This window comes from Ptiloglossa arizonensis, chromosome 8, assembly GCF_051014685.1.
Source record: "Ptiloglossa arizonensis isolate GNS036 chromosome 8, iyPtiAriz1_principal, whole genome shotgun sequence".
NCBI lineage: Eukaryota > Metazoa > Arthropoda > Insecta > Hymenoptera > Colletidae > Ptiloglossa > Ptiloglossa arizonensis.
The window spans coordinates 14461353-14487007 of NC_135055.1; the positions used below are offsets into that span (position 1 = coordinate 14461353).

The 25655-nt window shown below is 40.3% G+C and overlaps 1 protein-coding gene across 1 annotated transcript in view; it reads left to right on the forward strand.

The window, feature by feature from the left end:
• Nucleotides 1-25655, forward strand: part of LOC143150412 (mannosyl-oligosaccharide alpha-1,2-mannosidase IA-like) — a 221775-nt gene that overhangs the window by 2166 nt on the left and 193954 nt on the right. The window contains exon 2 of the mRNA XM_076318678.1: nucleotides 5969-6190. Within this exon, the coding sequence (XP_076174793.1) occupies nucleotides 5969-6190 (222 nt within the window). The remainder of the gene's footprint in view (nucleotides 1-5968; nucleotides 6191-25655) is intronic.

A 25655-nucleotide genomic window follows, 5' to 3' on the forward strand; every position in this document is an offset into this window, starting at 1 on the left:
AATCGCACCATTTTCGGGTTTATTCGACTGCAATCCCCTCCACCGTCACCGTGAGATAATGGAATTTATCCGTGATTTACATTCGATCGCCTCGTAGGCGTTTATAAACGTTTAACGATTGATAATGTTCCTCGGCGCGAACTAAGCTCGCGTCAATTTCCGTTTACAAAATTATGGACAGATTTACGTTGAAAATAGTGCTAGCTACGATTTTTTAATGGAAATTTTCTTTTCTTTTTTTTCTTTTTTTCTTTTTTTCTTTTATCGAGGCAAGAATCGTTCCGCGTTTTAATACGTTCCTCCTTAATAATGTTTACACTTGTTTAAATATTTTTACATGAAAACTCCAGCACGACGGGACGAATAATTTGAAATCTTCGGCGTTATTAAGTAATCTCCACGATGAATTTCAAATTTGAATTTTATTTTTACAAGTGTCTTGCCAATCGTTTCGAAATTTTATACTTCTCGCGCCGATAATATTACCACCAAACGAACTTTAGCGCAAGTAAGTTTCGTAACGTTAATTTTTATTTTTACACTCAAATTTTACACAATTCGCGCCAATAATCCCGTAACTTCACCGCGAACGAACTTTATACAAGCAAATTTCACAACGAAATTTTAATTTTTCTTATTCTTTTCCAATTCCACAACTTCGCTACAAATGAACATTATACGAGCGAATTTTGTAACGAATTTTGCAACGATCGCGATATTAATGTTTCTTTCCTCAATTCTTGCCAAACGTTTATCGAATCTCATCGTTTGCCCGATTCGATAATTTCGTTGGGAGAAAATTGTTGATAATTTTCAATTTTCTTTCATATCACGATCACGCGTTACGTTGTGCAATTTCAACGCGACGCGGAATCAATTTGAAATTTTTCAACGTTCGATTCGACAGCCACGGGTTTATCGTCGCGCGATTTCACGCGTTCACTTGATTATCCACGGCAGTTAATAATAGCGTAAACATTAGGACGTCGAGGCGGCGCAATTTTCAAGGGGCAATCGTCATTTTAACGCTCGGTGCTCGCGAATTGCGCCATTGGCGTAACTAACTGTTCGATCGTATTGTTGCACGAACGTGTTACCACGGGCGCAAAATTTCGATCGATCGCCGATTGTTCTTCCCGCCGATATAACTCGCATAATGCGAACCCCCTCGAGCGTGTGCACGTGATCGATGCAGCGCTATTAATCGAATTAAATCTAGGTCAACCGAGGATGGATTTAAAGACCCGTAAGAACGGATCAGATGTTTGCACGGTTCAATTAGTTTAATTATTTCGAACGGATCGCTGGGAATAAAAGCGTGTTAAATAATCGGTAGGTGAGGTATAGAATGTGTATAACGTATCGCAAAATTGGAGTCGAGTATCTTGGGAAATTTGTATCGTAAACGGTGCCACTCGGAGTTCTCCAGTCTTTAATTTTTCATCGAAAGAAATATCGATCGTTGTTTTTGTACAGTCGGTTAAAAAATTCTCGATTAAAGAAACTATACAGATTGGAATTATTTAAAACGATCCATAGGGCAGAATTTGAAATTAAATTCGAAAATGTAGAGTTCGATCACGTTTCTGTAAAATTATTTCTATCCGTCCCGGGGAACGGTTGTTTAACGTCTTTGAGACTCGTGGCTGATCAGTTTTGCGATTAGAGCTGTCGACGTGTATATTACGCACGTGTTAATTTCTGCCACGTACGGGAACTTTTTGCGTAAATTTTGCTGAGAACGAAGAATGAATTTCCTTTCCCACGTTTAAATGCGCTTACGCAACGCATTCGTACACAACTCTCGGATTCTGTGTCTTGGATCTGTAGTGAAATCCATTCCGTGCACTGATTCCGAGTGAATTTTATCGATGAAGATATCGAACGGAGATTAGAAAAGTGTATTTACGATTAATCTTGTTGGTAATAGAATGCAATGAACTGAAATCGTGTTACGAAAAGTGATGACAGTAGATATCGGAGGTGGTAATTAGGAACAAAAATGAAATTGACTACCGTTCGAGTAAGTAACATTCGAGCAGAAAATTTATTAGCGATAAGCACGGACGATCTATCGAGACACACGGATTTCAACGAGCTCTATTAAGATCTAGATTTACGAGCTGGCTATACGATTAGTTAATTAGAATAAGTAATTCAACGATTATTTGCGTGTGTAATTGCTCGGAGGAATTCGAGTTTCAACGCGTATGGTATAAAAATGGAATATTAAATTATATCGTCTTAAATAACGTTGGAGGAAAAAATATTTACGTACGGTAAACCCTCGATAAATGTCACGTTGCCAGCACGTGGCCATACGAGAAAGGACGGGAGTTAATTTACCAATGGAATCGACTTTTTGCATCTCGGGCCGAGGCTCACGACCACGTGCGAACCATTCGACGAGGAAAGTAATTAAGAAACACACCAACGGTGTAACAACGTACCAATGCAAATTGATAACTTTTATATTCCTCGCTGTATATTCGCAAGAGTAATCTCCATGGATCGGTGAGGATCCCCCGATAAACACGAGCCAAACTAGATCTCATTCGGACTATTTTCACTTTCACGTTACGAGATTCATTTTCAAAAATCTTTAAACATCCAATAAAAACCAGTCGGTGTACAATCGTGTTCTCGTTTTCATCGCGAGGATTTCGTCAATTTGTGTACTTTCGCATGTACAGAATGAGAGATATAAAAGTTTTTAGTTTCCGTGAAAAAGAAACTCACGATAACAAAATTGAACGAAAACAGTATCGGGAAAAATTGCAGACATTTATGGAGGGATTGCTGTACCGACTGAATCACAGTAAGGAGCGTATCGATAGTGAATTCGAATTCCATGTTTCTCGTAACGTGTTGTTCGAAATCTGTAAATACTCGCGATTCGTTGCTACGACGTAGTCGCTGGTTTAACGTTGCAATATTGTTACGATAATTCCCCGAGAAATTACGTCATCGGGGACGATTTGGAGCCAGCAGGTGGGCACAGAAACCAAGTCGATCCGTAAGTTACACGCGTAACGGGACAACGCAGTCGGAGCAAAATGAATTGGCCGCTCAAAGCCACCGAGAATCCATCCCCACCACTTGACTCTTCCCCACCACTCGCTCCTCCCACTACTTGGCTCTCCCACTACTCGCTCCTCCCACTGCTCGGCTCCCGCTCCCCCCACTCTCTTTCTCTCGCGCCTGGTGCAAACTCGCTGCGTGTCCCGATCCCTCGAATCGAGATGTAAACCGTAAAGATCGCGATTCGCGAAACGAAGCGATCTTCGACGACTCGATCGAGTTTTGATCCGACTGCGATTGCTTCGTCGAATCAAAGAGACGAATCCGTGCGAATCGTGAGACGATCGCAAGCCTCGATGGAAAAGAAATCTCTCGTCGCGTCAAGCGTACCGACCGAATAGGGTCGCGAAAGCGTTTAATAGTGTACGAGATTAACCAGTTAACTGCGTTTCACGAGTACACGTGTCAATCGAAAGCTCGTGTATACTCGTCGCGTAAAATCAAAAATTACCATTTATTACGAAGTTACGAAATTTTAGTAAAGATTAATAAAAATCTGATTTCCCGGTATATTTCCTCTACATTAACGGTAAAATTGCTCTGCTCGGCGACTCGTTCATTTTTTATCGTAATATTTTTGAAGCGGTGTAAGAACGAGTTAAGAATTTTTCTTCCAGGATCTTCTTACAAATTGATTCGAATATTTTCTACGATATTTGTCTCGATAAACGAAAACGTGGTATTTTACGAAAAAAAAAAGTTTATTTTCTTTGGTATTTCTTATTATTTCCCCCCTAGAATCTGTTCCATTTAACAAGCTGAACAATTCCTCCGAATCGTTTCGTGTAATCGTGACTTCTTAAATTTACAAAGACGTTGCGCAAAATTGATAACTGGTTTATTCGTCGTATATATAAATATACCTATAAATTGGTGCATTTACCGTATAAGTGTGCACCTGTAATTAAGACGCGCGAAATTGATAACGAATGCACTTGCCTCGCGTTTGACGCGTTGTATCGCTCGACTTTAATCACCCACACCGTAAGAGATTATCTTTCAAAGGGAATTCCGCAGTTAACAGGTTAAAGGCGTCGCATTATCGATGTTCTGTTTCCTTTCGCGCGATTACAGCCGGCGGCTAGGTGGTCGAGGTTATGGCTTTCTTCGTCACGAAAGCGAAAGAAGCGAGCGCGTTCCTCCATCCCGATCCCCCCTCCGTCGAGTCGAGATTGCATTTGGACGACGGTATCCGGATAAACGCGACCCTGGTCCCGAGCGAACCGAGGAAATTTGATTTTCACAGAGGAGAGACCCCCAATTACCTTCCCTTCCTCCTTTTCCCGATTATTCGCGATCTCGACGCGAATTTTGTATTAAAACCGGCCGTAATGGCGTCCAATCCCCTCCCCGCATCGAGAATTGGGTAGAAAATGGGTATCTGACGACGAAGGGATGTTGAAATTATTGTATTGTAAGCGTTTTTTTCATTTTTTTCTGCAAAAGGAATGTTTCGAAAATGGAATCGTTTGTTGAATAAATGGGAACGTTCACGCAAGAGACTGTGTCACAAATTACTGACCTCTCCAGCTTCAAGTATCCCTGTACCTTGCATCGATCGTTTGACGAACCGTGGACATTATCGTTCACGTCTTCTCGATAACGAATAATGTGTTATTATTATTATCATTATTATTATTATTATTATTATTATTTCGAAACGGAATCAGATACCCATTTCGTCTTGTTTCGAGTCTCGTCGCCCGAACGGAATATCGGAACGGTTCGTGTTCGTCAATTTTCGCGGATTTCAATCCCTTGCGAACGGAACGCGCGAACAGAGACCGGCAAATATTTTTATTCGAACGAAAGACGAATAAAAATCAACGAGTAACGTGTACCCCGGTAAAGTCGTTCGAACGGTCGAACATTTCACGTTTTGTTCGGAGTAACCGGGTGAAAAATCTTTTTTTATTCGTTATGCGAAATTTGCGTCCGGATGGAAATTTTGCACGTCTCTGTAAACGGAATATTGTCGACTCGTGGGTTCGTGTATGTATAAGTTTCTTTTGAAAATCAACCGCAAAGTGATTGCGAATTTTAATAAGGATAGACATACTTAGGACAGTCTATGCATTCTTTTCTCTTTGATTATAATTTTGTTAAATTCTTCGAGCGATGTTACATTTTACTATACGAAATTCGTTGTTCGATGAATATTTTTCTCGTCCCTTAGACACGGTTCTTAGAATTTTGGAAATAGTTTCTCGAAACGCGACATTGTTTTTCTTTTCTATTCCTGGATTTTACACTAGTGAGTTTGCGCGTGGACTGAAGAAATAGTTTTCCTTGTTTCGTTATTTATTTTCGCGTAAAATACATTGTTGTTTTCCTTATTATTTCCCTTTTCGATCTTGCTCGAGCGAGTCTGTATCGCTGGAATAATTTTCTTCGGTATATCATTAATCTTGTTCTCGATACTGACAGACATTTTTCTTCGTCGCGTTATTAATTTCCTAATAAAGTACACAAATTAATTTTTTCTTCATTGTTCTTCTTTCCTGAAAGAAAAAGCCACGTTATTAATTTTTAATATACTTCGTTTCTCTATTTCGGAAAAGAAACCCATGATATTAATCTTCGATGTACTTCCTTTCGATCTTACACGAGTGAGGATTATAGCAATACTTTTTTTTTATTTATTTTAGCGTAAAATACGCTACTCACGAGTCAGTAACAATTCGTCGGCAATACGCTCAAAATGGAACGATCCTTATCCGTAAATTTTCCGTAACGATTCCTCGAAGTAGTCAGCGAGTAAGCATTTCTTTTCGTGAATTGGTGATTTTGTTTGCGCGATCGACGAAACCCGCGCTTAAATAGTCAAATGTCCGTAAATCGTCGTCCGACAATCTCGAGCGCGATTCGACCTGACGGCGGATTTCAGGCGAAGATCGACGAGGAGTACCAGCAACAGAAGACGCTGGAAAAACCGGAAGTGAATGGTGAATCGCGTGTGCGTGCGAGTAGTTCATCCTCGTTACTCGTTCACCGGAAGAACGACGTCCTGGAGACGGTACCACCCGCGCCGGCGGACAAACTTCCTTTGACCGTCGGCGGAGAGGACAAGGACCTCGTCGCCAGGGAGCGGAGGGACAAGGTGAAAGAGGTGAGTAGTCCCCTTCATTGTGACAACTTTACAGGTGTCTACGATTACATCGCGGTGTAATCGAACGAGTGGTTCGATGGAAGGCGAATTGCGAGCGAGATGTATTCCCTTTGGGAGATTTTATTTAAAAGGAAAAAAAAGAAAGTAGTTCTACCAACAACGCGGTGGAATTTGTATTTGTAACAATATTGCGAGCAAACGCTTTCGTTCCCGGGTGATTTTATTTGGAAAAAAAAAGTACTTCAACGCGGTGCAAAAGCGCGTATTTTTAACAATATTGCGAACAACGATAGCGTGTATTTTACGAGCTAGAGAATATTGTTTATTAATCGTAATACAAGTGCATTGAACAAATATTCAGTGAGGATTTAAAATGAGTAGAGATCGAATTAATAATAAATAAAACGAAAATTTTTGCTTCGTGTTTGAGCAACGTAGATCTGTTTGTTTGTATCTCTATTAATTTAGTATTTGATGAACAATATTTGGTGGATAGAATGAAAATATTTCCTCGATGTGTGACTTCGTTTTTAATTTTGTTATGTTATTTTTATTTTCTTGTAATTTGTCTGTTTTGGAGCGTCGAAAAGACTTTTTTTCTCTTTTAATAATAACGATGCATTTGAAAGACGGGAATCTCGTAATTTATTTTAGAAGAGAATGTTTTTCGGTGCGGTTCATTTTGCAGAAGAATTTTCCTTCGTGTAGTTAATTTTGCAAAAGAATTTTCTTTAGTGTAATTGTACAAAAGAATTTTCCTTGGTGTAGTTAATTTTACAAAAGAATTTTACTTGCTGTAGTCAATCTTACAAAAGAATGTTCCTTGCTGTAGTTAATTTTACAGAAAAATTTTCCTTGGTGTAGTTACTTGTACAAAAGAATTTTGCTTAGTGTAGTTACTTTTATAAAGAAATTTTCCTTAGTGTAGTTACTTTTACAAAGGAATTTTCCTTAGTGTAGTTACTTTAACAAAAGAATTTTCCTTAGTGTAGTTACTTTTATATAGGAATTTTCCTTAATGTAGTTACTATATAAAGAAATTTTCCTTAGTGTAGTTACTTTTACAAAGAAATTTTCCTTAGTGCAGTTACTTTTACAATGGAATTTTCCTTAATATAGTCACTTTTACAAAGGAATTTTCCTTGACGTAGTTACTTTTACAAAGAAATTTTCCTTAATGTAGTTACTTTTACAAAAGTATTTTCCTTAGTGTTGTTACTTTTACAAAAGAATTTTCCTTAGTGTAGTCACTTTTACAAACGAATTTTTTTACTACTTTTCACACGAAGCATTCTCGGGAGCTTAAAGTCGAGGAGAAATAGTCGTTACGCGGTTTTGGTCTCCGTTTTCCAACTAAATTTCAACAGTTTCCGATCCCACGGCGACTCTGTTCCGTTGTTGCACCGGTTGCATTTGCGTATAAATGAGAATACAGTATGCACATTCATGGATATTCCGATTAATGGCGTTTCCAGTACTCGAGCAACGCAACGCGTTGGTAAATCAGCGCGAAACGAACGATGGGCTTCGATGTGATTTCGATTTGCACCTAATAAAAACGAAATTGCCGGCAAATCGCGAAACAAAATTAGCGCGAACCCGAGTGGTGAAATGTTGCAGTTGTAGCTGGACTTTTATTACGCTGCCACGGACGAGTAATAAATCTTTCGTTGAAAAAGCGCGGAATAAAATTAAACAGTGCCGACAACGCAGTATTTACCGTTGCACTTTGTATTAATAGACGAGTTGTTTCTCTTTTTTTTTTTTTAATCGTGGAGAATGTTTTTGCAACTTTGTTATCGATATTACGTATGACATATTCTCTGATCTCGTATTCTCTAATTTTAAGAGAATCTATTACGACATTAGAAAATTATTATCACACAATGACTCGTCCAATATTGATATTAAAGTCGATCGCACACTCGTTTAATACGCAAATTATGATACTCTTGTATCTAATGTGTGATCACGGTCGCTCTAATCTCACCACACGTTTTATCACTCTACAAATAACGCTCCGTCAACGGTAATAATCACTTGTAGAGATTATCAAATATTGACTTTCGATGTATCAGAGAGATAAGAGGTAATCAGAGAGATTTTTTTTTATTGCTTTAGAAATTCCAATTTAAGGGATGAAATCACCCTACAAAATTTTACTCCTTGGATACTTCCTCAAAAACGATTACAAATATCAAGAAATTTTCCAAATAAATTTCGTCATCTTCGTTTTCTAAATTGTAAGAATGTAAAGAGATGAAACAATTACTCAAGAGTAACAACAAACGATTGATACTTTCTTGATGCTTCTTCGAAAACGATAATAAAATATACAAAGAAATTTTCCAAAGAAATTTTCTCATCTTTGTACAGGAAATTGTGAAAATTTTTCCAAAGAAATGAAACAGTGACTCGAGACAAACAAAGAACGATTTTATCGATCGTACTTCCCCAGCGGATCCTTTATTGGATCTCAACGAGATAAACGTTTTATTTATGTCTGCGTTTTTCTGTGCATTCGCCTCTGCGTGCGCGTATTTTCCGAAATTTCCTCTCCGTCGACGGACGCAATTTAAATTTCAGTTTTGTTGACCGAATTCCCGATAATGTATGATACTTTATATTCGTAGAACCGAATCCGCTTCAGCGAGGAGATTTTTGTCGACGATTTCGGCCTCCGATATTCCTATTCAACGAACAGGTATTCGTTGAATTTCCGCGCGCACGCTCATTTTCGTGGCTTATGAATGGTCCGCTGCGCCATTATCTATTTATCAGTCTATTAAACGCTTCGGACCATTACGGGATAAATGGTCCAGCTTTCCGCGCCGGTTTTTAACATTCTCGTATCACAATGTCACCGATCCGTGTATTGTTACTCAGCTTCATGGCGGTATTTTTTTTTTTTTTCCATCCCCCGAACTCGCGCATTCGAGCGTTCGTATTCATTTCCTGAAATTGATGGCACGTTTCCAATTCGTTCAATTCATTAGGTGTTCGACAGGGAGAACAGAAAAAGTTTTTTATTTTTTTCTTTTTTTTTTTTGTACGCGTTTTAAAACTATGAGAGGAAAATATTTACGTATACGTCGCGCGAAGTTGCCATTTTCAGTGTCGAACGATGGTTTAAAAATTTACGCAACAGCGTGCGAAATGATGATAACGAAGAAGAAAATTTCAGTTTCTTTAAATCTTTCCGAGAAACTATTTACGTTATTAACTTAACACAGGAGAATCGTAATTTTAGAATTAAATTTGGAAAGTTGTAATCCTATCGTTAAATTTGGAAAAGTGTGATCCTATCGTTAAATTTGGAAAATTGTAATCCCATCGTTTAATTTGGAAAATTGCAATCCCATCGTTAAATTTGGAAAAATTGTAATCCTGCAATTAACTTTGGAAAATTAGGGAAAATCTTGTTAGTTGGATTCTTCGCAAAATGATTTTCTTTAAGTAAATATTATGCAATTAAATTTGAAAAATTAGGGAAAATCTATTTAGTTGGATTTTTCGCACGAATTATTTTCTTCGAGTAAATATTGTGCGTTATTCGAGAACATTTAAAGCTGGTAAATCGTTTACTAATTCTTACCCCGTTAAATTGCATCTGCATTTTACGTGCACTTTCACTCTATCCGAGGTCAGGAGAAAACAACTATTTTTCGGTGTTTAACGACGCGATACGTCCTCGTGATTTCGCTCTAATCGGCATCTTTACCTTCGCCATTAAATTTAATAGGCTCTATAATAATCGCTAATGCGAATCCACGGACGCATTTAGCTTTGTTCCTTCTATCTCTGATTGCGGTCGCTTGTTCATCGCTAGGTGGATTGTTGTGCACGCGGTAACGTGCAGCCATTCGTGTGCAGGTGCATCTGTAATCACTCTGGAATTCCCGTGGCAGTCCTTTCATAATTGTCAGAACGTTTGACAATTAACGGACAATATTTATGCGAATGGGGAGACAGACGTGCGGTGAAATTCCGCATTGTCCCAAAACCGTCAACCTCGGTCAAAAATCGTAAACCAATTTTTAGGTTTCCATTTTTACCGAAAATATCGCATTTAGAGAATATTCTCTTGAAATTTTATTGTTATCGGATGAAACATGACGGAGATACAATAGTTCAAATATTCAAGTGTCAGGAGTTGAATAATTTCTATGGTTTACGATATGGACGAACATAACTGTTATTCTTGATTAGGAAATTTTCAATTCGGCGCGTAATTTAGTTCATTATCAGGAGAAAATGTATTTCAGAGAAAATACTAATTTAAAGAATCATTTAAGGGCAAATACAAATTGAAATTTTTACCGCGGTTTTCTCGAAATTGTATTTTCAACATCGATGGACAAGATATCTCGAAAACTGCTCTGTCAGCTTGGACGAAATTTTTGCAACTTTTGTTCGCACAGAGAAATTGTGTCCCTGAACGAATGAATTTTTTTTCAGTCGAGTATTTTATTTTTTATAGTCCATTTTACGCTAAAAATTAAAACGTTCACTTTGAACGTCTGCCATCTTGTAGAAAAGTCAATATGTTGAAAAATCCATCAAGAAAAAATTTAAACTCTCAACTAAAGAAATACTTTTCGTACACAATTTCGGATAACCGTGAGCCGATCGGTGTCTCGGAAGAACTACCATAACTGAATCATTCTTGCTTACTTTTCAATGAAAAAAATACCATCAATAATACATAGTCTACCCTTATGTACAAAAGAACATCGACTGAAAAATATCTCGAAAGTCTTGAGAAAAAAATTCCTAAACAACACCATTTCTGGTAACTCCAAACCGAGCACAACCCCTTAAACATATTACAATACGAACGCGTGTATCTTGATTCGCGTTACGATGAATAGAAAAAAAAAAAAAAGGAAAAAACGTTTCACATTTTTCCCGGAAGTTCTCTCTTGACGCAAGAAAGGGCGACGAAAATATTTCGTCGAAAGGAAAGTTGTTCGGTCGAAAGAAATCGGGCTGTATTCGTTCTACCCTTCGGTGGGGATTAAAGTTTTTACGCGCGAAAGTTTCCCCAAGAACCGCGTGTTCAAGGTGCGGTGACCTTTCAGGGGGATTAACATTTTTGAACGGTGAGAAAAAAGCGTAGTTCGGCGCCAGTTTCACCGGTGGAACTTTTTTAATGGCTTTCTTTAACACCCTCTCCTCGACGAAATTTTTCCGCGCGTGAGACGGAGATATCCGCGAACCGCTTCCGTTTAACGCCGGTTACAAGATAAATTACACACTCGGTTATACGCGTACGTAATAATGGAAAGTTGCCACTTTTTCCCTCGAATGTACGCGATTCACTGTTACCGCCGCGAAGACCGGATATCGAGTGATCGGGGACAAAGAAAACGCCAACGGCTTTCTAGAAAACGATTAAAAGATACAGGACCGTGGAAACATCGATTAGAGATCGGGTAAGTAATACAGGGAGCCGACGAGAGTGAAAGTCACTTTTTAGCATTGATTTCTCCGTGTTGCGGAAGCTTCCTACTGGTTGGAACTGTGGAATTGGTTTCGTGAGTGACAGATGCTGAGGTACGAGTGTGAATACTTATGGTCGAACGATGACGCGAGTGTCTATGTATATAATGTTCAAACGTTCGTTTCGTTTGCGAGAGAACGATCTTATGGTGTTACTGGTTGTCAGTATCGTTCCTCTCTGACAAGATCCAGTGTAAATTTTACAAGTATCATTTTTTGTCTATTTTGATAATTGTCTATGAATATTATAGGCAAAGGCACTATTAGTAATTTATGACAGATCTGGTTTTCTTTCAATATTATTTCTCTTGGACAAAATCCATTGTAAAATTTACTAAATGAATATTATAGGAAAAGACACCCTTAATAATCGAGTAATTTCAAAAAGAAGTTTGAAACAAGTTACTCCTTTGGTAGTTCTAGTGTTAAATTTATGTCAGATCTGGTTTCCTTCTAATATCATTTCTCTCCGACAAAATCCATTGTAAAATTTACTAAATGAATATTACAGGCAAAGACACCGTTAATAATCGAGTAATTTCAAAAAGAAGTTTCAAACAAGTGAAATTTACTCCTTTGGTAGTTCTAGTGTTAAATTTATGGCACATCCGGTTTCCTTCCAGTATCGTTTCTCTCAGACAAAATCCGATGCAAAATTTACTAAATCACTCGGTGTCGGCGTTTTTGCAATCGCGATGTAGCCGTGAAAGTAACGAGGCCAGAAGCGGCACTGGCCGCAGATGGTGGTCCTTTCAGTGGGCCAGGAATTCTTTTCATCAAACAGATCCACTCAAACGCGTCAGATTCTCCTTTTGCCCGCTCTTAAACGCGGAAATTCGCGTCCGCTCGACAAAAGACCTTTTCAAAGGTCGTGAAAGCCTCTTCGGAACTTCCGTTTGCAAAACTAACGAAGCATTGGACCCGAGTCTAATTATCGAGACTCGTGTTTCTGGTACACGAGCGAGAAGCATTGTAATACTTACGAGGGAACGATTTCGACCTGTTGCCTGCGACTCGTGTATCGATCCTATCGGTCCCGCGAGAATGTTCCAACGATCGATTTCATTCCCGTAGCTTCGCTTCGAAATGAATGGGAACCGCGCGACGACATCCAGAGTATTTAGAAACAATCGAAAGAAATAATTATTCAGAAGCAGAGTCAGATGCAAATCGGTAGCGACTCGGTTTAGAATATCGACGATGTATTTGCGTGGGTGTGTGCTCGTGTATGAGATTGCAATAAATTAGTAAAGTAAAAACAATGAGTATATATAAAATCTCTAATCGTGTAAAGTAAATCTTACGAAGTAAGAATATTTAATTTACATTGAATATATCATTTAAAAATTGAATTCTAAAAAATGTTCACACACGAAAGAGACGTTGAGCAATGTTATCCTCCGAAATAAATTACACTATAAGCTTAATTAATCTATTGCCCTACGATTTAAGTTTCGATAACGTACGTTATAATCAACAGTTGGCCAGGTCTCTCGCAGCCTCTTGAAGTCGAAATTTCCTTCTTAATCGCATTCTCTACAAATTTCTTTCAAATATTTTCAAGAAAATCTACTCAAACGTACGAACACGAACAAAATTCACTCGTGAAGCTCACGTTTAGTCCGATTTCCATATCACGCCTCCCGCGTATTATATTCCAGACAAAGAGATCAAGGTAGATCGTGACATCCACGTCGGAGCAGATCGGTAGCTTCTTTCGATCGTTCACCGTTCAGTGGTCACCTATCACGAGATTCTCTCTGACAAAAGAGACGGGAATTCTTCGAACCCTGTAAGGTCCACGTCGAACGTTCGTCGTTCACCGTCGAAAAGGCGATAAACAGAGGTAACGGAGGATTTCCAGTGATAAACGATCCATTCAGTAAGAGCCATTCGTTTGTCGACCATTGTGGAAAGCAGGGAACGCAACTGCAGCTGCAGTTGCGAAACCGTGCCAGTTTCCACTTCGACATCCCGGTGCAACAGCAGCGGAATCCTCCGTACGGACATATCCGGCTTTTGGTGGAGATGAATCGGCGCGTAGTATAGTTTAATCGGTTACGTGTAAACTGCGGGATCGGATCCATCGGGGCCTGTACGATTCCGATTCCCATTTCGTCGCTCCGTTTCCGTCCCCGGGAATTAAACGGGCCTCGTGAAAATTTTACGACGCTAATCATGCGCGTATTCTAATCGCGAGATCCAAATTGAAACGGACGTGGCCACCGTCGCGTTTTAACGCGGTATGATCGATGAACCGCCGCTTGGACGAGGGGGGGTGAGGAGCGAGAGGGGACGCGCTATCGGTCCGAGTAATTGAAAATGGGGGCTGGTAGGGTCGCTTGAAATCAAAAGCGAATGATACGGGGAATCGGGGGACACCGACCGACCCCTTCTTTCAATTACAACGACATATGGAAGTGTAATGAATTCGATTGTCGCGCGTTCTTCCGAGCTTTGTACGCGACTATTGTTGACGATGTATTTTAACCCTTGTTTCGTGTCAAATACGACCCGATGGACCGAACGTTGCTAGCTTCGATCGGCCTCGAATCGGATCGAATGGAGTTCGATTGTAACGATTCGTGTCACGCGGTGAATCGATCCTTTACGAGCCGTGAACAAGGAGTACGAAATTGTACGCAATGCACGGTAATAATGGTTTATCGATATTCGACGCGGGTGCAGTTTTAAGTAAAATTTACGAAGAGATAGACGGGAAGAGGAAATGTCGAAGAGGATGGTTGGTGAGGATTTGTCGAAGGTGGATGATTGTCGAGGAAGTGTCGAGGATGATCTCGTGAAGACATGTGGTTCTCGAGCAAGTATCGAGGATGGTTTTGCGAAGGTATACTGTTGTCGAGGAAGTGTCGATGGTGATGATTGGCGAGGATCTGTTGAAGGTAGATGATTGTCGAGGAAGTGTCTAGGATGATCTCGTGAAGACGTGTGATCATCGAGCAAGTGTCAAAGATGATCTCGTGGAGGCACATGGTTGTTGAAGAAACGTCAAGGATGATCTCATTGGAGTACACTGTTGTTGAAGGAGTATCTTCGTTCAGGAGCTTCTTTTGTAGCTTCTAATTGGTGAAACAGTCGAAGCCACCATGAACAAAATTGAGAGTAGTCGATACTGGATCAAATGCTTAGGAAAATATAGAATCTGTAGGAAAGAGTCGACAACAAAAAATTGTAAGTGTAGGACCTACCGGAAGAACACTTTAAGTTTAATCATCTTTCTTAACATAATTAAATAAATCAACGATGCAGAAATTATTCCAGAAAGGAATTAACTTATACTTATAAGAGTATCTCTGTCTCTTTGAAAAGTACAATTCTTTAAAAATAGAATTTGCATGTACAATAATTTTTTTCGTTCAAATGGATAGGCGTTTAACCAGATTCCGTTCGATTCCCTTTAAACACCTACACGGAATGTTAATTGTTTTATGAGCGGAGGGTTTGGATGATGTATTCGTTCCCCACGGAAGACAGAAGGAGGGTGTTCCTTTCTGGCTGGGAACTCTGCTTCGTAAACAACACGGTTGTGTTTGCACGAAGGATCCATAGGGTGGGCAAAAAGCGGCTGTTAAATTCACACGTACTTTTCCCGCTCTGCTCGTCAATTCGCGTTAATGTTTTTATTGCGAGCAAAGGGTATCGACGGGGCACGCACGCCTGCGTAAATACGCATTCCCGTGCTCGATCGGACGAATCAATTTGCCTTTTCACCTTGTCCACCGTGTGTTTGTTTTCAGCCAAAAATAAAGTTAAAAGCGCATGGTCTGCGCAGCGAGGGACTCGTTCAATCGTTTCGTCGCATTGATCTTTTTAAATCGGTTCGTCGTGCATCCCTTCCACGCGTATTTTCAATTCGTGTACACACGGGAACTTATTTTCTCGTCGGCTCGAAATCGAAATCCTTCGGTCAATCTATACGGATCCGGTTCTTGAATACCCGTGTGTTTTCTTTCAGAAATATTTATTCAGGATTGAACAGTTAACCCTTTGGGGACCGATAAACACACCCGAACGATACTCTCGTTTTTCTTACTTATTTTCCGAACAATTCCAAACAATTCAAGAGACGGATAATTGTTATTTATTTTGTTTTTAATCGTTCGGAGGACACACCGATGCACTCGGTGTATAAATAAAATTTAACGAATTTTGCGTATCATTTTGCGGGTAATTTTACTACAAGAAGTACGAAAGTTCCTTAATGTATGAAATATTCTATACAAATACATAGTTACAGGATTTGTAATATAAATAATCGAGCGATGAATCGAATATTCAATAAGAAATTCGACTCAAACACTCTTCAATGAGAGTCGTTTCCAGAATGCAGTCTTCGTCTTTATTGTCATATTCGTAATTAAAAGACGTAATTACAGTACTAATCTTACATAGTCGAGTCAAAGTACACAAACTCACGGAAGAACGTAAATTTTAATCTTCCAATTTCCGAAATTTAATCTTCCAATTTCCAAGTGAAAGTACCTTATCGTCATATATATAATTAAGAAAGAAAACAAATAATTAGAATATTCCGCAACGCGTCTACTCAAGGCTCGAAGGATCGATTTTGTACTTATAGAGTCACGGTAAGTGAGACTCGCGGGGAAGCGTAATTTTCAATTCGATTTCAACGAGAGTGCATTTCTAGAACGGAACACTTCGGAAAAGATCGAGATAAGTCCGGTAGCGCAACGCGTATCGAAATATCACTCGGGGATGTATCAATGAGCGTATCGCACCAGAGGGAAATTGCAGTATACATTCAACCGGCGAAATATTCCGAAATAGGTTGGCCGTTGTAGCCGGTTGTCGTGCATGCAACCGGTGAACGGCTCCTCGTTCCTCGTTCGAAATTAGATTGCACTCACGTTACTCGCGGCAAAAGTTCACGGCACCGTGCGGTTTAACGGTTCCGCCGTGTTCCCGGCTAGGTCAGGCATACGTGCTGCATGTTCGCGTCGATGTCGGAATCGAGTTTGCGTGCCACGCATCGCGAATATCCTCTTGGCCGTGTGTTTCGAGTTATTCAGCCTCGATTTGAATCTGGTTCAGCCGAATGGCACGCGACTGACTCTTCAATACGCCAAATTGAATCGCGAATTTGAATGGGGAAAATCTACGCGACTCGAGGATCCGTTCTCGTTTGTTTGTTTTCTTTTTTCTTTTTCAACTCGTTGAGCGCAAAATTCCCACGCGAACGCGTTGCACGGTTATATCCACGATGTTTGTTTAAATTATTGTATTTATAGTTGGGAATATATTCGAAGCTCATAACGGTGGTGTTTATTATTATTTTATAGTTTTCACGAATTTTATTCGAAAGTTTGTAAAAGTTAATGTAGTGTTTATTGTATGGGTTTTAAGGAAATTTAGGAATGGAAAAACTGTTTTAGTTAAATATTGTTCGCTTTTATCTTTGTGGATAGGGACGTATGTTATTTTATTCGATTAGTAGAGTTTTAGCGGCCCTACGGGGTCAAAGGTAAGGTTAAGGGAGAGGGGAGAGATGTTTTTTCATCCCGGGTCTGTTAGTGGACTCGTTAGTAAGGTATTCTAGCTGGCCCTGTCTTATACGCCGGGACATTGGGAGAACGGTAAGGGACCGTATATATACCGATCGGAGCAGGTACGGGAACTTGCGGGAAAAGGTCGGTGGTCAGTTTCCCTCTGGTGGCAAGTGTGGGTAGCGCCGCCACAGAGTCTTCTGCGTTTTTACGTTAATGTAACGGTACACGCGAACCAATCAACTGCGTGAAATTAAAATTAGAGAAAATTCGTGTTGCAAATATCGTTCTAATATTATTTCTTAACAGAATCGTGTAAATGGATTGCAATTCCGTAAGGTTTTTTGTTCCATAATTTAATTTCTACGTACACATCTGTAAGTGCAACGAGCACAAAATGTATTTTTTCTAATTTTCCAAATTTTCTAAGTTTTCCATTTTCTTAATTTTTCTAATTTCCAAGTAAAACTTTATAACTCGAGGTGAAGAATGCTTTGAAAGTTACACAAAGACGTAAGATCCAAATTCTTCCTTTTTATTTAGAAGTTGTCCTCGAGATTTTCCGTTCCCCGTGTAAAAGTATTAATCGAGCGCAAAGGCTTAATAAATATTTTTCGTCCGTGTCGCCACTGTCGACTGATTATTCCCTCCCAAGTAAACGAACATCGAAACGACACTACATCGTATTTTTTCGTTCTAAATTCGCTTACCGAAAAGAATCTAAAAACCACGAAACGTTAAATAAATTATACTTTAATCGCGTCGGTGTCGACACTTTCGTTCGTTTCCAAGGAAACGGAGAACGAGCGAAGATCGTGGTGGTCGTCGATTGATTCTCGGTCGGATCTCGTTATCGTCGTGTTCCTCGCGAGTTCTCGAGATCTAGATCGACCGGTCCCTAATCACCCCGTGCACCCGGGCCGGTGTACGCACGCGCGATCATCTCCCATCACGCGATTCGACGCGCGACTGGCAATTGTCGAGAAGTTCTGGCGAATTTCGGGCCACGCTAATGATGCACTTTAGGCGGTGGTGGTTCGCGGATAGAAGAACGTTTCTCGTTATTACGAAGAAAGCTGCGAAATTCCCGCGAACGTGTTCCCAACGATTGCGCAATAGCCGATTTGGTCCCTGGGCGCGAAACGGGGGTTCTCCACCCCATCCCCCGTTTTCCAGAATTATTACCATCTCGTGCCCCGACTACGCCCTTTTGCCACTTCATACCGTGCGCGGGCGCTTATAATGAAGGGCAGTCACGGCATCGTGGCGTTACGGGTCGAGCACTCGTTTCAACTTTCACTTCGAAAACTCGCTTCGGGGTGCTCGCTTTTCGCCGGAAGCGCGCCGCCTCGGAACGCGTCGAGATCACGCCACCTGTTTGCCGAAAATAATGGGCAACGTTCAGAAAACCCCCTTACGATCCCCGATGCCGAACAACCGCTCGGGTACGCTCCGAGATATTTATTTAGGATCGATGACGATTTTCGGTGAATTTAAACGTTCGGACGTTTCGACGTGGAATACGGTAAATCGCGTCGTACGATCGTCGTTATCCCCACCAACTCGGGGGATCCCCATCGGAACCAGCGAACCGTGAAATACGACACGAGCCGTTGGCTACTTTGTAACAGGCCGACGGTTGCCCTTTAAACGCCACGGATTTCATCAAATATACAATGGTTCGGAGTTTTTTAATTTTTTTTTTCTTTCACGGAGATACCTGTAACGCGTCGATGATATCTTTCCGATGAGAACGAGACCAAACGCGATACGGTTTGAATTATTTTTGTAGGGTAATTTTTATTGTATTTTTTATGATTTTTTTTATGGTAAGCGCGGTTCGTTCTTACGACCGGTTTATTGGTAGTGCCCGCTTTGGTGTTGGGAACCTGTCGGTGAGTTTCGATGTCGAACAGCGAAGCGTAAGACGATTGGTGCTTCACACGTGCTGTGCATCTCTGTTTCTATCGCTCCCCGCTTCTTTGTTCTGTATTAGGACACGCCTGTGGACATTAAAGCGGGTAGTACTGTACTGTGCATTGCTGAAAAATCACGGAAGGAAAAGGTGGATTAGCCACACCTTTACGTATTTTTAATTGTATTGTATCATTGACCGAAATGGTTACATCTAGCGTTCGTTCGCGAAAAGAAGGCAGACGAGTGGTTTCATCTCCATTCCAATTACAGTTTACTAGTATCACAGGTATTGCTCGTTATTGACTATTGTCAATCTTCGTCAATTTTCTATTAGAAGAGTTAGTGGATTGTAATTAGATTGGGGATGTAAACATTCGTCTGGCTTCTTTTCACGTTATTGATTATTGTTTATCTTGGTCCATTTTCTATTAGAAGAACTAGTGAATTGTAAGTAGAGTGGGGATGTAAACACTTGTCTGCCTTCTTTTCACGTTATTGACTATTGTCAATCTTCGTCAATTTTCTATTAGAAGAGCTAGTGGATTGTAAGTAGAGTGGGGATGTAAACACTCGTCTGCCTTCTTTTCACGTTATTGACTATTGTTTATCTTCGTCAATTTTCTATTAGAAGAGCTAGTGGATTGTAACTAGAGTAAGGATGTAAACACTCGTCTGCCTTCTTTTCACGGACGGACAGTACATATTACCAATTGCGTTGCTCAACAATTTCAAACGCAATCTATAGGTTTTCTACCATCGTTTTGAAAGCATTTGTAAAGTGGAAGTATCGATAGACTGTATATCAAATATTAAACAAATTATGACTTTTCTAAACAGAACAATATTTAACCAATTAATTTTTCCATTCAACGATCACCTTTTCATATAAAAAAAACTATTACCGACGACATCGTATCGAATCACTTCAAGTTTCGCTTTCGCTCGCAAAACATTTCGCTCTTTGCGTAAACTCGATCCACGACGAACCCAATTTCGAACGAGGCAAAAACAGCGACAGGTTTGCATCCAGTCGCGTGGCCGTCGAGTTTTCCTTTCTCCCGTGAACGAAATCGTTTTAACGAGGAGTATAATGCGTACGTCGAAGAGGTGTTATCAGAGATCATAAAATTGTATCAAAGGCGAACGATGCAGTGGATTTCGAGCATTTCTTTTTGTTTTTTTTTTACCGTGTTCAAATTGGATACTATCGGTTACCCGTATAGCAGGTGTCTTACGGTAGTCGAGGGGGTTGATCAACATTTTTTTCGTTTGCGAAAGTACCGCCAAACGAGCGTACGGCAAATTTCCAGCAAAGCCGCTGCGTAAACCGAGGTTTTACCCGGTGGCCAATTTTTATTGGATCAACGGCGAGATGAATCTCGTTTGCTGGCGCGTATCCGTAAAAATTTATCGCCGGGCGATATCACGTCGATGTAAGAACCGCCATGAAGGCGATTTTAATGCTTCCTATGGCGGTTCTCGGGCCGCGCCACAATGTGGCAGCGGTGAGACACACGTAAACACACGTAAACACGCGCTCGCGCTCACGTTCACGGTTCCTCTTGCGCTCACGCTCTCGCTCTGACGTTCACGCTCACGTTCACGCTCACGCTCACGCTCACGCTCATGTGCGCGCACCTCGATATCGGTTCGCCTTCCGACTACCGCGTATCGCTACTACGTGTGTGGAACACGGAATGGAGACGTTTTATTGGACGTTATCCTGGGTCGTTTGTAATCATTTCGCGGGATCGGCGCCGCGCCGCGTGGACTTGAAAAATGGAAGACTCGACGGGACGGATAGGGGCGGAGAGGAAGAGGGGCTGGGGGCTTAAAGGGTGGGGATAAAATGCATCTACGCGGGACGGGCTTGGCGCTTTATTCAGATTTTCGTGGCCGGAGTAAATCGCTGAACTCCCGGCGCGAGGATCCCCTGCCTTTTCGCATCCTTTTGTCGTATTCGGTACGATTCGACGATCTGTCGATTCTTTTCATCGTGATGCACGAGCTCGCAACTCTCGACGAAACCATGCGGCAGAGAGGAGAGGAATATTTCTCCTCGTCGGGTGAATTTTATTTTACGCGAGTCGAATGCTTTTAACGCGTTCCAAGGTTGTGGATTTTTTTCCTTCTTTTGATAATGTTAACCATATATTGGCTTGTTCGGAAAGTCATTTCGTTTTCCAAAATGGAGAATATACAATTTAATGAAATGTTTATACACTCTAAAAAAAATCGTGTTTCATTTTCACCAAAAAAAAACGAAATGAATTTCTGAACAATCTAATAGTTGGAAGAATTTTTTTTTTAATGTTGACAAAAATGTTAAAAAGATGCAAAGAAAGTACGTAAATGCGACCAAGAGTAACGTGGTTGGTCTTAGTAATTCGAAGGAGTTTCGAAAATAATTTGAATAAATGGTGTACAACGTCTTGGCGTATACACGACCCTCGTGTGCGATTATGTAATACTTTGGAGGGTGCACTTTTAGAGGGTGTAAGTGGTGTTTCTCTATGGGCATAAGAGAAGAAATTTTGTGTTTTAAACTAAGTGGAAAATATTGAGTGAAATTATTTCGAATTAGGTCCTGTTTACGAGAAAATTTATTTTGAAACAGGTTCGAGACACTCGCACGTTTTGGAGTAAGGAATCTGGGAGTTGGTCTCTATTAGAGTACTCTAGGTTTTTGGAGTAGGTGTCCACTACATTTGTATATAATGCTTGAAAGCTGAACGATGTATTTCGTGTCAAAAAATTCAAAAATTCCAATGCTTTCGCACACCCGACGGAAAGAAATTTCAAAAATCGGAATTCATTCTTTGATTCGTCGAGTTTCGCTCTACGTAGGAATTGTTGCATAGAGTTATCAAGGTACATCGGGTAGTTTTTACAATATTAACGAAGGCACGTAAATTCTGCTTTTATTTTAATGCACGAAGTGGTAGCTTCACGGTACATAAATCGTTCATAAATATACGGAATAATAATTGTATACAAACTTGAAGCACTATTTATTACCATTTTTCCTTTGTCTCGAAGCGACACCCATTATTTAAGGATTTCAAAGCCTTTTGTTTCCATGGCATCATTTTTTTGGGATTAAATGTTTTTGTATACAGCGTGAGTCTCGAAACTGGGACGGGCTATAATTCTTCTCTAAACGGAGATAAAAGAAAGTGCCAGGGGACGTTGAATAGCATTTTCTCTGCAATAAGTGCAGCATACAGCTTCAATTAAATACTAATCGTATATTTATTCAGGCAGTCCTATAAACCACCCTATAAGCACGAACAAATTTAATAATTTACATCGAAACAATTACAACTATTACCAGTTCGTGAACCTCGTTCAATTAACTATATTAATTGTTAATTTCCATCGCGATTAGTATCATCCATAAATGCTAAATTTTTATCGATCTTACCTCGAATTAATTTCATTCAAAATTCATCCTTTATTTTATCCTCCACACTTCGGCTTTACAATACCTGAAACATTATTCGTTCGTAACTTAACAAATAATAAATCTCTATAATTTCCTCGATAATTAATCTCGCACAAAAATAATTTATTCCCGAAATTACAACCACCGTGACACGAGCGGGCGTATTTTCCATTTTAAGTTCACCGTACGCTAATCAATCGAATTAACGCGGACGGAAACTAGTGGACTGATCCGATACTTCGTCCCATTCATTGAAACACGTTTCGTGTCCAGGGAGGATCAGCGACGAGTATTGCCTCTGAAAACATTCAACACCCTGTGTATCGCGATCGTAGCGACTATCAATATTTTTCAGCCTTCGTTCGACTAGAACGTGGACGCGACAGTTATGCAAGTTTCGCTCTTTTCGTTCCCATACAACAGCGTTTCCCCACCTATAAAGTTAGGTAGCGTCGATAAATCCGCAAACAAAAGTGGATTATGACCGTTTCGGGGGAGCCTTCGTTCGCACCTTTTATCGCGGTTCGAATGCATCCATACAGTGGGGTGCGCGCGCGCTCTTGGAAGTGCAACGAACGAATTTGAATATCGAACGCGCGAGGAGGGGGATCGGGAAACGGAGTTATTACGTCCATGGTTCCCCCTGCCTGGTTCCTTTTGAACGACACCGCGAGCGGATGCTTGTACTCGTAGGCGTGTTACGACTACCACCCCCTCCTTGCCCCCCATGTGCCCGTTTGTTTCTCGCTTTTTAATATTCCGCTTTCGTTCGATCGCCGCCTTTCTGTGCGGGATGTCGACGACGAACAAACAATCGGCAGGATGTAAACAGGCGACAGGTCGAAAGAACGAAAACATTTCGCGTCCCTCGGCCCAACGGAATTTTGTGCCAACGGGGCGGCGCGTTTCAATAACTCCGGGGCGTTCATGGACCTCCACTTTCGCTCCGGGCCCGACGCGAAGATTATCCCGGCGGCGCGACGCTCCACGTCGGATCGTCTGCTGTTCCAGTGACGCCCGATAACACGGTCGAGGGCAGCGTAGCTGGAAAAATATACCGAATCTCGTGTAGAAGGAGCGGGGCTGGGTTAGATTGGCGGAGTTGGAGAAGTAACGGGTGTGCCTGTTTTAGCGTAGTTAGGTACAACGTTGTACCTTGTATCTGGTGTGCCAATTGTAGTTAGGTGTAACGTTGTACCTTGTATTTGATATGCCAATTGTAATTAGGTACATCGTTGCATCTTGTATCTGGTGTGCCAGTTGTAATTAGGTATATCGTTATACCTTGTATGTTGTGTGCTAATTGTAGTTAGGTACATCGTTGTATCTTGTATCTGGTGTGCCAATTGTAGTTAGGTACATCGTTGTATCTTGTATCTGGTGTGCCAATTGTAGTTAGGTACATCGTTGTACCTTGTATCTGGTGTGCCAATTGTAGATAGGTATATCATTGTACCTTGTATCTGGTATATCAATTGTAATTAGGTATATCGTTATACCTTGTATCTGGTGTTCCAGCTGTATTTAGGTACATCGTTGTACCTTGTATCTGGTATATCAATTGTAGTTAGATATATCGTTGTACCTTGTATCTGGTATACCAATTGTATTTAGGTACATCGTTATACCTTGTACCTGGTGTACCAATTGTATTTAGGTAAATCGTTATACCTTGTATCTGGTGTACCAATTGTATTTAGGTAAATCGTTATACCTTGTACCTGGTGTATCAATTGTAGTTAGGTATATCGTTATACCTTATACCAGGTATACCAATTGTGTTTAGGTATACTGTTATACTTTATGTTTAGAATATTAATTGTAGTTGTATATACATACGTTGTAACTCATACCTGGTACATCAATATAATAGATACACCCGTTTTTTTCTCACTTCATCCATTCTGCCTTCCCCCGCTCCTTACACGTGGGATTAGGCTAATTTTTCTGGCCACGCTGGTCGAAGAAGACATAACGGTGCGGGTTACGTTCGTTATTCCGCGTTAATCATTCACCAACTCGGTGCTCGACTTTAAATATCGATTCTCGTCGACCTCGGTCTAATTCCCGCGTACGCGTAATTTTATTCGATGTTCTCGCGCCCTCGAGTTTCGGTACTCGGTTCTCTCGATATTTAATGTTGATTTTTTCGAGCGAAGCGTTGGAGGACAACGTTTAAAATTTTCCGAGTAAAATAATTTCCGAATAAAATATTGAAGGAGTCGAGTAATATTTTTCAAATTTTTCCCTTTCCCGGATCCCATTAATAATAAAGAGAAGTTTTCGGCGAACTGCTTCGAGTGGAATTCAATTGCGATTTTTCTGTTTTAAAACCGTTTTCTAAAAAAAAAGAAATGTATGTATGTTTTAAAATTTTTTATTCCAAATGGTATTTCTGCATTTTTTTACTTCACCTTTTTATACACACAGCAATGCATAAGTGATTCGTATAGGTCTTCCTGGGGTTTACGTAATGGTTAATTTTTTGTAGCGAATGATATTAAAAAATTCATATTATTGTACTTTGCTTGCAATGGAAACATTTGCACTCTTTTATTACTTTCGTTAGAGAAAGAGCAAAAATGGTCCTAGTCTTTTATGTGTAATTTCTACTTGTTAAACACGAATGATACAGTAATTTCTGGCAATTCTTTCGACTCAAGTTTCTTCTAGATATATATAGAATATTTCACGAAAAGGGGTTTAGTGTTTTTGGAAGGTGAAATAATTAAATAACAATATCGACGAAGGTATTCATTTCGATGAAAAAGCAGATCGCTAACTATAATTCGTACGTTGTATAAACCACAACGCGTTCTCATTATTGTCACGTTTGCATGAAATGTCAGTAATGATCGATATTAAATAGCGTGGAGAGTTGCAGGAACAAAGGAAGGGCGAGGCAGGGGAGAGGCACGTGGCTGTTAAATGCAAATATCGTGTATGCATCACGTGTTAGTGTTCGTGCATTCTCGATGTTTTTATCTTTACTTTGTTATGGAATTGTAGAATACAAAACCGTAATAACGGCAATTGGTAATTAAATATCGTAATTACGTAGAATTAATGAAACAAG